Source organism: Natrix helvetica (genome assembly GCF_964273705.1).
Source record: "Natrix helvetica genome assembly, chromosome: 1".
NCBI lineage: Eukaryota > Metazoa > Chordata > Lepidosauria > Squamata > Natricidae > Natrix > Natrix helvetica.
In genome coordinates, this window is record NC_138548.1 from 101,726,818 (window position 1) to 101,739,981 (window position 13,164).

The 13,164-nt window shown below is 41.2% G+C and overlaps 2 protein-coding genes across 6 annotated transcripts in view; one reads left to right on the forward strand and one right to left on the reverse strand.

The window, feature by feature from the left end:
- MICAL2 (microtubule associated monooxygenase, calponin and LIM domain containing 2) overlaps positions 1–2,429 on the reverse strand; it is a 148,067-nt gene extending 145,638 nt beyond the window's left edge. The window contains exon 1 of one of the 5 annotated variants that reach the window (XM_081936846.1): positions 2,075–2,429. The gene's annotated coding sequence lies outside the window, so the exon portion shown is untranslated. The remainder of the gene's footprint in view (positions 1–2,074) is intronic. The other 4 variants (XM_081936847.1, XM_081936845.1, XM_081936848.1 and 1 more) reach the window with 4 other exon arrangements.
- Positions 2,430–2,475: 46 nt separating this feature from the next.
- The window catches only part of DKK3 (dickkopf WNT signaling pathway inhibitor 3), a 103,469-nt gene continuing 92,780 nt past the window's right edge, over positions 2,476–13,164 (forward strand). The window contains exons 1-2 of the mRNA XM_081936861.1: positions 2,476–2,739; positions 6,320–6,425. Of these exons, the coding sequence (XP_081792987.1) occupies positions 2,702–2,739; positions 6,320–6,425 (144 nt within the window). The 5' untranslated portion in view covers positions 2,476–2,701. The remainder of the gene's footprint in view (positions 2,740–6,319; positions 6,426–13,164) is intronic.

Sequence of the window (13,164 nt, forward strand, 5' to 3'; positions counted from 1 at the left end):
TAGTGCAATAGATTGAATCAAAAGCTAGTTAACCATATTTTAGCTTAGCACACTGAACCAAACTCAGGGCATGTGATTAATCTAGGGTTCAATGAGCTTTCAATTCAGGAAAACTAAATTCCATTAATCTAGGATTTTCATGTCATATAAATACAGTCAAGAAGACATTGAAAGTTACCATATACAAGCTCTGTTTCTTAAAGCTCAAGAAGGTATTATGTAGTATGGCAAACATAGAGAAGACATTCTACTTGAAGTTAAGTGTCCTCAGCGTGTTTTGTTTTGCTTGTTTATCATTACAGTATATGGATGTTTCTTATAAGGTTATTATGAGGATACCTTCATGGTTTGTACTCTGCTTAGGCTGTCTTTCTTCACCCATAACTGGAACAACATGTTCATAAACCTCAACAGCTGCCAATAAGCAGCCTCTGACTTCCCTCCCACACCCAGCCAGTTTCTATCTTCATTCTTTATCTGCCACATTTCATTTTCCCCACAAACACGACTACTAACTTCTAGTCTTTCCAATAAGCAACAGTGCAACTCCTTAACACTACTGTAGAAGCAGCGTAACTCCTTAAGCAGTGAAATTTTTAGGCACACAAAAAAATCACACCTCATTTTTAACTGTACAATAAAACCTTTAATCATATAAGGATTTGTAAGATAAGGATTAATCTAAGAAATAATGCTCAAATATAAATATAATATCTTTCCTCAACTTTGCAACCTCTTCATGAACTGAAGTCCAAGCTCCCAGAATTCAAACCTAAAGAAGGATGGACAAGGACAATGTGGTACAAATCACAACACCCTGGATGGATGCTAGACTGGGGAAGACAGTACTCCCTTCATCCCCTTTAGATGGTTGCTTTCTTGAGTCCAAAGTATAGATCATTTACCCAAACTCAATATGATATGAAATGGAAATCAAAACATTCTGGGAGGGAGAACTGGACATAATTGGTACAGAATTTCTTTTTCTCCGTACTGTATCTATCCGAACACATTCCACACAGGTACCTCTGCACTGCTACCCTTTATATGTCTACAGAAGCAGACTCTACGCAACGTTAATATGCCAGAAGAAAATCTGTTCCATTGCAATGCAATCTGAAATTACCCAGAGGATGAATTCAACAGACTTTACTTCTGATTAGATCAAATTCCGCATTGTGCAAGAAAGGTTCACTCATCCTCCCCACAGAGAAACTTTACTGTCCTGGGGTCTTCTTTAAATTCCACTTATCTTCAATAGAAAGCAGCTGAAGGAAGCAAAATACTAGATCTGCAAGATCCATAGATAGATTAGATAGACAGACAGACAGACAGGCTGACTATAGATAGATGACAAGGAGATGATAGGTAGTTGATAGATGATAGGTAGACAGACAGAGAGACAGACAGACAGACACACACACAGAGAGAGAACCTCTCCCTAGGCTTTTAAAGCTATATCGTTATTTCTTTTTAAAAAAATCTATGAGAAACCTAGAGGAGGGAGCATCAAGAAACCACCTGCACTTAAAACGAATCGCATGCCGCCGGTTCAAGGAACTCCGAAGCGCCGGGGCGAGAAATATTTCGCCACCGAAGCCCAAACCGCAGATCTGCTTTCATTTCCGCCTCTGTCGGGATGGGGCGGAGGGAACCTTTGGGGCAGCTTTTTCACATCCTGTTTTGTTTTGTTTTTTTAAAAGCCCAACAGAACAGAACAGAACAAAACACCCCCGCGAAGCAGGTGAAATGCGTCTGGCGATAACCATTCTGAGGGTAGGAAGAGCGCGCAAACCCTTCGCGCCGGGCGGATCGAGCCAACCCAAACCTGGTCTCGCCTGCGCCTCCCAACCGAGCGCTACCTGCGTAAGCCGCGCTCCGGACCATCGAGAGAAATTGACCGGGAAAGCTGCCTCTGTCGGCAACGCTGCCTTTCCTGGAAGGACGCCCGCCCGCCGACTCGCGCGAAAAAGTCCCAGCTGGTGTTTCTCTCCCCCCCACACCCCCGGACGCTTCAAGATCCCACGCTCCACAGACCAAAAAAACGCAGAAGGCGAAATCCTAAAAGCCTTACCGCCACAAGCCGGGGTCAGCACGTTGGTCGCCAAAAAAGAAGACGGCCAAGCCCAGGGGCGCTTTGGAAAGCTCTCTCCGGCCGCGGCTCCTTCTCTTTCTACCCGGGAGCCAGGCGCATGCCGCCGGCTCCTTCCCCTCTGGTTGCGCGCGGCGGAGTGAGCCCCAGGCTCTGACTGCCCTTAAACGGGACTCGCCCGCCTGCTCTGCTTGCTTTGCTTTGCTTTGCTCTTGGCTAGCCGAGGGCGGCGGGGCGGGGCGGGGCTGGGCTTCCAGCGGAGCTCTTTCTGCCAATGGGAAGACGCCGAGAGGGAGTTCTGTCACAGCGAACTTGCACGCGGGAGCGCCGAGGGCGGCTTTCCGCTTTGGGAGTTTGGAAGAAATGCTCCCTGGTCATTAAAAGAAAAAAGAAAAAAGTCGGGGTTGCACCGAGGGAGGGAGGAGGTTCAACACCTGTTAGCCAGTCCCATAACTCAAGATGCCACCGGGGGCCTTTTTAACACTGGAAGCTACCCGCGGGCACAAGATTGGTTTGACTGGCCCTATTTATTCCTAGCACCATCCTGTGACGGGGCCTTGTTTGTCTCCTTGCTTATCTCCCACTGAAGTCAACGTGCCAATAAATAGGATGACTGGAACCCTCCATAGGTGGTGTTCCGTTTTAAGGTACTCTGTCTAAATGAAAAGTATCCATCCAATCTAAGGGTTGAGGATAATTCTTCCATACTGAAGGCAGCTCAATTTCTCCAGACTAAAACCAGTCTGAATGATGAAAATCAGTCTTGGTTCGGTCTGAACGCTTCAGCACACTTTATTCCCTGTCAAAAATCTAAACTTTTACAAAGGAAAAGTAAATTACCAGGCATGTAAGTTTTGCTGAACAAACTATGATTCCCCCCCCCCCCCCGCCCCACTTCTCTTCCCAGATGCTGATTTGAAAGCTATATTCTGAAAGTACACCATCCAGTTCCTGACCAGTTCTGGAGAACTGGTAGCAGAAATTTTGAGTAGTCCGGAGAACCGGCAAATAGGCTGCCCCTGCCCCTACTGCCTCCCAGCCTATCTGCTTTTGTTGCCCTGAACAGGAGAATGGGAGCTGGAAAGCAGGTTAGTGGGCTGGGGAGGGAATGGGGATTTGCCCACAAAGCCATATCACACCCACAGAACCAGTAGTAAAAAAATTTGAATCCCACCATTGACACCCTGGCTTTTTTTTTAAGATGCCATCAAATAGTTTTCAACTCATAGCAACCACAGTGGAGATTTTCTCCATGATGATTTGTAACTAAGCTGGTTTTTCAGACCTTTGGTTTATCCCTGGCCACTGTAACTAACTCCATCCACTTTGCTACTGGCCATCTTCTTCTCTTACCTTCCACGTTTCCCAGCATAGAGTCTTCTCCAGAGAGCTGGGCCTTGCATAATACATATACAACATGGTAATTTGTGCCAAAGCTTTACTCTAGTAATTATAATAAACACAATGTATTATTCTTATACGCTGCTCTGAGAGAAATGGCTTCTTAATAATCATGCATAGCACAATGGCATTAAATTGAAATATTTTACCATAATATGTGCAAGGCACCTGAATTTTCTGTTTGTAGCCAAAGAACTGGAGAAGACCTCTCCCTTGTTTCTGTTTAGTTATTTTAACTTGCCTCTGAAACAAAGTTTCCTTTATTATTGTTTATGCCTCACTTTCACTGCAGATTGAGAAACAAGTGATAACATGACCTAATTATTCCGGGTATGTTCATATTATCGCTTTCTAGAAATAGTTTAACACATTTGTGCTTAACATCACTGCGAAATATAAACATTTGAAAGTATAGGAATTCAGCATTTTCCTAAAAATTAGTTGCACTAAATAATATGGTTTAATATCCATTGATTCCCACCAAATTACAGAGTGGAATATAGAATGGTTTAGTTACAGTCAAATGAAGTTTTACAAATAAGAAAATTGTAGCATTGTATTTCAATATTCCAAAAAGCAGGGATAGAATAAATTGTATGGATCAATATAGAGCTGGAAGGGACCTTGGAAGCCTTTTAGCCTAGCCCCCTGCTCAGGCAGGAGCCTCTATACCTGAGATGCCAAACTCATGGCGTCATGGTGGTGTCACGTGACATATCAGGATTCCCCCCCCCCCAGCACTAAACTGGGGGTGGGCATGTCCAGCACGTGAGGCATCCACCCCATGGGCCAGGAGTTTGACAGCCCTGCTCTACACCATTTCAGACAGGTGAATGTCCAGTCTCTTCTTAAAAACCTCCAGAGATGAAGTACCCACAACTTCTGAAGGCATGCTGTTCCACTGGTTAATTGTCCTCACCTCAATTGTCCTCAGGAATTGAATGTTTACCTCAATTCCTGATTGTTTCTCTCCTTGATTAGTTTTCATCCATTGTTTCTTGTCCTATTCTCTGGTGTTTTGGAAAATAAATTGACCCCCTCTTCTTTGTGGCAGCCTCTCAAATACTGCAATACTGCTCTCATGGCCCCCCTAGTCCTTCTTTTCTCTAGACTAGCCAAACCCAAATCCTGCAACCATTCTTCATACGTTTTAGCCTCCAGACCTTTAATCATCTTAGTTGCTCTCCTTTGCACTTTTTCCAAAATGTCAAACATCTTTTTTGTAATGTGGTGACCAAAACTGGATGCAGTATTCCAGGTATGGCCTTACTAGTACTAATACTTCACATGATTTTGATTCTATGCCTCGTTTATACAACCAAGGAATGCATTAGCTTTTGGGGCTGCCAGCCGCATCCTGCTAACCCATGTTTGATACTAGGACTTCAAGGTCCCTCTCACAGTTAGCAGTTTTTGAGTCAGGATTCATCTGTACTTGTACCTTTAGTTTTTAGTTTTTCCTACCCACGTGTAAAACCTTGCTTTTCTTCACATTAAATTTCATTTTGTTGAATAGAGCGTTTTGGTGGATAGTATGCTTTACATCTGACTTTTAACAGTTTTTAAACGCCACTCTGCCAAAATAACAGTAACTATAATGAGAACATTTTTTAATCATTTCAGTTATGGCTGGATGATTTAATGAAGACACTTTAAGTCGCATGGAAGTCAGAAGGTTTAGAGATACTGGCCATATCTACATGATAAGGTTGTCTTATCAAGAGTAAGAGTCACCAATTGTTTCTGGAGGCCAAGACACATAGTATGGTCTTTTACTTAACCTTGGCTCCCTGCCAGATTTTTCCTGCTCCAAGTTGAAAGTTCAATAGTAGTGTTTTCCAGCTCGTGGTGATTCTGACACTGTGCTCCAGTTTGCCTACAAGTAGTCCTCAACTTACAACTTTTTGTTTAGCGATTGCTTGGAGTTACAATGGAACTGAAAAAAAATGACTTACAACCTGCCCTTCCACTTATAATTGTAACAGAATCCCCATGGTCATATGATTAAAATTCTGACACTTGGTAACTGGCACGTATGACGGTTGCAATAACTCAGGGTCAAGTGATTACCACTTGGGAGCTTACCAGCTGGCTTCCAAGAAACAAAGTTTGTGGAGGACACTAGATTTGCTTATGATTCACTTAAATGCAGTAATTCACTTATGCATGGCAAAAAAAAAAGGTCACAAAATTGGGCATAATTCATTCAACAACCAACTTCCTTAGCAACAGTCCTAACTGTGGTCATAAGTTGAAGACTACTTGTATTGTGTTCCAATTCGTTCAGAGGCATGAACATCCCCTTACCTCAGAGGTGAAATCAACTTACCAGTGCTAACGGTTCACAAATGTGAGCACGCGCCCATTGCTTTACTCGCACGCACCATCTCCGCACAGGACTTTCCAGCATGCGCAGAGGACATGTCAAAAACAGGACATGATGACGTTCAGGCAGGTGAGTGGAGCCTTCCGCTCTCACGGCTACCGATTCGCCCGAACCAGATAGAACCGTCTGACTTGCACCTCTGCCTTTCCTCCATTTCCCAGCTATTCCTCAATGAAGTTTGCTGCCATTAATGTTTCAAATCTTTCTTGGAAGTTACAATATTTGCTTAGTATGAATAGGATTCCCAGGTTAAAACTCAACAAGAACATTTTAATTACTATTTTCCTTTTCCTAAGTTACCTGGTGGTTGTTGTTTTTCCTTTTTTTAAAAAAAAAAGTGTGATCATTTGTAAACCATTTCATCACTTTTCCAGTCACTCAATCTAGATAGAAGGTTTTGAGAGAAGTAAACAGACCAATTAAAAGTACATTCCTTTCAGGTTTCAAATCATGGACATTCTGCAGGTCAAGCATTATAATAAGCATGAGACTGAGAAAAAAACAATAAAACAAGCTGCAGCAGACCTTGAGGAAAAGCTAGAAAATGTAAGAATGTTTTATTATTGTTTAATTTCAAAGTTGTTTGTTGCGTCTGTATATATATTTGACACCTTATTTTTATATATAAATCTAATTTTTTGATTTTGTATACCACATGTATAAAATATTATTTTGAATGATATGTATATCCAGTTTCTATGTAAATAATTTCAAATGACTAACAAGTAACCCAACACACAAAATTTATTTCAAAGTTAGAGTCATTTCATTGCTTCCTCTTTCCTCCCTCCTTCCAGCATAACATAATGCTATGCCATTAGTTATTTGTAGAAATAATAAAGGCAGGATATAAACAAACAAAAACATAAGTCTCAACAGCATTTCACGCCATGCTTTAAACACAGATTTTGGTTTTGCTAAAAGTGCCTTCAGAACAAGGAACCGCCATTTCTGGTTAGCTAATCAAAAATTTAAAACCAAGTTTAGTGACTAAACTTCAGCTGTAGCTGAAGAGCCACAAGGACAGGGATGAGTATTTAGCAGTATTGTGAGAATATACTGTCGTAGTAAAATGTTTTAAAGGACAAAAATGGGCTAATAATAGGCAAGTAGCTTCTATTGTTCCGTTGAATTGTGATGGATGCATATTGTAAGTTCATGATGATCCAATGTTTAAATTTTCACAAAGATTTCTGATCAGATGCCAATGCTATATTATCAGTTGATAGCTTTCATAGAGCTGCAAGTTTTATAGAGTTAAAAGATGGTCTTTTTTAAAACTTAAGAGATCATCAAACCTCTAAGTAAGAATAGCAAAAATCCAGCTGAGGAAGAAAGAGTCACAGAATTTAAAAATGATTCATCATATGCACCCAATATATTTTATATAATACTGCATTCTAATGCACATTTTCTTAGAAGTAAAATTGAAAACAATGGACCATACAAGTCAAAACTTCCACTTTTAATCTGTGAACATCTTGTCAGACATCTGCAAGCTGCATATGCGCTACCAGATATTTATCCCTATAAATTGACACTTTTTTCATCAGCACAAATGGTGTTTTCTTTGTTTAGTGTGATCCGAAGAATTAAACACCAACAAAATATTCAGCTTTTTTTTAAAAAAAAAACAGTTCTATGATATCTATGCTACAGACTATGTTGCTCTTTGTATTTGCTCATCTTCCATAGTTATAAATAAGTTATTACCATTTATTTTATATCATATTCTCCATGTCCCCATGGGATCTGAACTTTGTAATTTAAGATTTTATACATACTTTGAACTTCTCATAATGTACCTAGAAGTTCAGAGTTTAATTATCAAGCACTTGCTTTTTAAGGAAGGTGACTACGCAGCTTTGAATGCAAAATAAATGCAATGCAAAAGGGTTTGTTTTTTGTTTGTTTTTATCAGGGAGGTGATAATTAGTCTGGTCTAACTGCCATTGCCACTCTTGCTTAAACTTTGTAGCAAATTCTGATTAGTACTGTTCTTGACAGGTTTTCAAAAATATTGAGCTTAATGGCCAATATGCAGGCTCTTCATTAGACTGCTACCATAAAAACAGCCTATTGTAGGTTTTATGTTTGGTGCTATGCTGTAATTTACAGTAGTGGGGTTGCCATGAAGAGAAGTGGGAGCTGAATATAGGAGCTGAAGTGGTGTAGTGGTTAGAATGCAGTATTGCAGGCTAACTCTGCCTGTAGTCAGGAGTTCAATCCTGACAACCTCATAGTCAACACAGCCTTCTATCCTTCCAAAGTCCACAAAATGAGGACTCAGATTGTTGGTGGCAACATACTGACATTGTAAACCACTCAAAGAATGCTATAAAGCACTATGGTGGGTGGTTTATAAACCTAAGAGGTATTAGCAATAGCAATAAGATTTATATACTGCTTCACAGTGTTTTACAGCCCTCTCTAAGCAGTTTATAGAGTCAGCATATTGCCCCCTACAATCTGGGTCCTCAGTTTACCCACCTCGGAAGGATGGAAGGATGAATCAACCTTGAGCCTGGTGAGATTCGAACTGCCAAATTAAGCAGTCAGCACTCAGCAGAAGTAGCTTGCAGTACTGCATTCTAACCACTGCGCCGTCACAGCTCTTAATAGTAATATTGCATTAGTATTAAGATATTAACTTAATGAATTGTCATTGTTATTCCTTACATTTCCAATAATCTATTAAAAATGTCCTTCGGGACTATTTCAGACAGTTCAAATCTTAACTCATTATACTTAGCTCATTATACTCTTAATCGCATGAACTTAATTCTTTTTCTTAATTGTGGCTTCGTCACAGATTATATTGTCAAGATAATTTCTAGTTTATGGTCTCCCAGCAACATTACAGCTGAATAATGTAATCTTGCAATAGGAAAAACATTGTTTAAAACTCATAAAGATAAACAAAGGAAAAATCTATGAGAATTCAAATAAATACAGTTAGTATTAATCTCAGTTTTCTTTGGAATTGCAAAAGCATAACTGTTATGAAGGAACCAGATGAAAGCTTCTCAAATGACCACTTCCTTTTCTTTCTGTTGGCAAATAACAGCTCCATGGTGATATTAGACTTATTCTTTCTTATCATTAAGAAAGCAATGATGTATTCATGTCTGCTGGCGCAGCCTGACTGGTACAACTTGAAAACAACTGGTTAGTTTTTAAATTTAATGTGTCATTCAGATGGAGGACACATGGTACTTCTGCATTCAGCTAATCAGAAAAACATAAATTGCATTATATTTGTTCAAGGCTATGTTTTTTTGGTAAGATGAAAACTAAGTCATATTCTGCATTTGGACCAAACATGAAATCCCAAACTAAACGTTCTCAACTTGGATATCTTTTAGATATGTGGCCTTCAATTCCAAAATACTTTGTCCACCACTGCCTGAATTCTAGAGCTGAAGTCCAATGATTTGGATGACACCAAGACTGAGAAAACCTGAACTCTGAGCTCATAATTATTTTATTGTATTCAGTTTGTTACTTAATCAGAATAACTCAAAGCTACCTACAGAAAGTTAATAACAATCAAACCAAAACACCATACCAGAGATATACAAAACATACAAAACAGTTAAAATGAAAGATCACAAAATGCCCTACCCATTTTTAGAACCAGTTTTGTTTTTAAAAAAGGATCTCCTTATGGACCTTTGGCAGTAATTTTAAATGAGGAAATACAATTCATCCAAGATTAGAGATTGAGATAGGAAAGCAGATCAGTGGGTCCCTGATATCAACAGCTACTCACATCATGAGAGATGTGTTGGACTTCAGTTCCCATCAACCCTAGCCAAGGAAAACAATGTCATGTCTGCCCATGTATTACAGAATACATATGGCTCCAGATGGGGAAAGTAGTTCTACCCATTTAGCAGGAAGGAAGCTCTATTGTGTACAATAGGATGCCTCTCGGTATAAACTTCTATCCTGATCAAAGGCATTGTCCAGTTGTGAGTATGGAAGAACAATATTGCATCTTGAAGGAGGATGGTATATTTCTTTTTCTTTCCAGTAATTACTATTAAGATAATAAATTTTGCAAGACAAATTTCTTGGGACTTACAGGTGTGAAAGCTATTCTCTGGTGAGAATGCCATATTCTTTGTATCATCTGCCACTTTCTGAACATCCTGCCTTCTTTCTGTCAGAAGTGGCATTTCTTCTCTAATCTTCTTTTTCTTTTGCTTAGTTGAATAATTGGGAGAAATATAACAGGCATGGAAAAAAGAGATAATTGGCTCAAATGAGAATGGATTGCACTCATTCTTCAAAATCTGAACTGGGTTTCTCACAGAATCAAGCCACCTGGCCCAATTTCCTGTCTCCAGTGAGATCAAAAACATATCCTGGAAAGCATCCGGTTCTCTCTTCTGACTGCAGTCCAAAGAGACAAGCATAAATGACAGATAAACTGTCTCTCAGGAAGCTCAGCCCTATGACGAGTTTTCCCTCTTGGTTTATTTTTTTTTAAGTCTTTATAGCCTGCCCCTCTCCAGAAGAATTTGTGTCAGGATAACAATCCATAGAAATAAAATAAAATTTAAATGCAGCCCAGTTAATTCATTAATTTTAAAAGCCATGCAGTTTCAAACACAAAATAATAGCTATGTAGGCAGGGGTGGGATCCTACCAGTTTAACAACCGGTTCGCTGAGCGCACGCACACACACGAGGACAAGTTCAGAAAATACTTACCTTCCGGATTGCTGCTTGGGAAGGAAAACAGCTGAGGTGTGGCAATCCACTCAGCTGAGATAAAGGTATTTAAGCGCAGGGGCAGGCGGTGGGCCACTTACTTGTGGGAGCGAACCAGTTCGCTCACAGCTGATCTTCGGAGCTACAGGTTCGCCCAAATGGGTCGAATCCCACCCCTGTATGTAGGTACTTCAGGGGCAAAGAAGATAGGTGGACTCTGAATGGTAAATTCTAAATCTAGGAGTAAAATGGTCAGGGTAGCAAAAGACATTTTGTGACAACAACAGCCTGGCCCCCAGGAAGGGAGTTCTCTAAAGCCAGGATGCCACAGGAGGCAACTCAACGTTCCCACATAATGAACTTCTCTCTGTCATAAGATGCTGAAGATCTTAACATAGGATGCCTATGGGTCTTCATGTGCTGAGAGAACTGTGATTTTCATTCAGGTACTATGTTTCTAAACTGCTCATGATTTTAATTGCCATTATGGAAATCTTGAAATGATGTGGTTTCTGATAGGAGCCTCACTGCCTCATTCTGCAGTGAGCTACAATTTCTAAGTCCTTTTTGAGGATAGGGTGTGTCCTCAATGCACAGACTATCTGGATAAGCAGTGCTGGCATTGATTGATTGCTTATGTGTCATCAAGTCATTTTCAACGCTAGCGATCACATAGATTTTCTCAATGATATCTTGGCATAGCTGGCTGAATGTATTCCAAGCTATCAATGTCACATGGGATCAAGTCACTTTCCTCCACTGAAATAATTTTTTGTCTATTCAGTCACAAACTCTAGATACAAGATACAACCTCTCACATATGTTGGGTTGATGAGGAATTAAGAGAGTTCTATAATGATCAGTGTTCAGCCCCACGCTAGCCTCATCAAAATGAGGTCTCAGTGGGGTATTAACCATTAAGCAGTCTATGCATGTGCTTAGGGCACCAGGTCCAAGGGGGCACCAGAAAGTTGAGAAATTAAAAAAAACCAATGAAGATTTATACGGTATGTACAAAGGAGGGGGGCACCAAGATTTGTCAGTGCTTAGGGCACCAGTGAGCCTTAATCTGCCACTGGGTCTCAGCATGGATATCAATATAATATCTGAGACTACCTCATCTTCTCAATACATGCTAGAACAGCATGTCTTGTTCAAAGAAGAACAAGAACATATCACAGAGAACAAGTATTGGTTTACATAGTAAATACGTAGAAAGAACTAGGTGAGAGCAAAACTCTGTCTTAGACTTTAGTAATGTAAGTAGTTCAACCCTTTTGATCTAGTATCAAATAACGATGGAGACTGTTTCCAAACTGACCTAGCATTTGAAAGTAGCACTGTACAACCAGAAGGCAAACTGGCCTGGAAAACTTAATCTTGACAGGGACCAAAATTCAAAATAGTTTTCAGGTTTTCTTGACTTTTAGTCTAGCTCCTTCCCAGTGCCATAGCTCTCTCTTCCCCAATTCATATCAATACGTATACCCCCAATATATTGAGATTAATAAACTATTATTTTATTATTATTATTATTTATTAAATTTATAGACCGCCCCCTCTCCCCGAAGGGACTCGGGGCGGTGTACAGACCAAACAATAAAAACAGTATACAAAATTAAATATTCTTAGATACCCGTAAAATCAAATAAAATACTAGGCTGTACAGTATGATTAAAAATTAAAACAACCTAAAAACCTACCCCTAAAAATTTAAAATACAGGCTAGAGGGACACAAAACTACAGTTAGGCCAGGCCAGCTAAGCTGAACAGGTGGGTCTTAAGCTTCTTACGGAAGGAGCGGAGATCGGTGGTTATTCTAATATCGGGGGGGGAGGTCATTCCAGAGGGTCGGGCCCATCACAGAGAAGGCCCTACTCCTGGGCATCGCCCGCTGGCACTGCCTAGTGGACGGCACCCGGAGGAGTCCCTCCCTGTGAGAGCGAATCGGCCGCAGGGATGTATGGGGCAGGATGCGATCCTGCAAATACCTAGGTCCTGTGCCATGGAGCGCTTTAAAGATGATAGTCAACACCTTGAAACGCACCCGAAAAGCCACAGGTAGCCAGTGCAGCCCGCGCAGGAGAGGTGTTACATGAGAGTACCTAGTACCTCCCATAATTGCCCGCGCGGCCGCATTCTGGACCAACTGCAGCCTTCGGGTGCATCTCAAGGAAAGCCCCATGTAGAGGGCATTGCAATAGTCCAGTCGGGATGTCACTAGCGCATGGGTGACTGTGCAGGGCGCTCCGGTCCAATAGGGGGCGCAATCAGCGCACCAGGCGAACCTGGTGGAACGCCCCCCTTGCCACGGCCGTCACATGGTCATCCATTGACAGCCGGGCATCCAGGAGGATGCCCAAATTGTGTGCTCGCTCCACGGGGACCAGCTGTTTGCCCCCGATGGCCAGTGATGGAACCCACTGGTTGAACCGGGGCGCCGGTAACCACAGCCACTCCGTCTTGGAGGGGTTGAGCTTGAGTCTGTTACTGCCCATCCAGACCCGTACGGCCTCCAGGCACCGGGACATCATTTCGACGGCCTCGTTGGGGTGGTTCAGGGTAG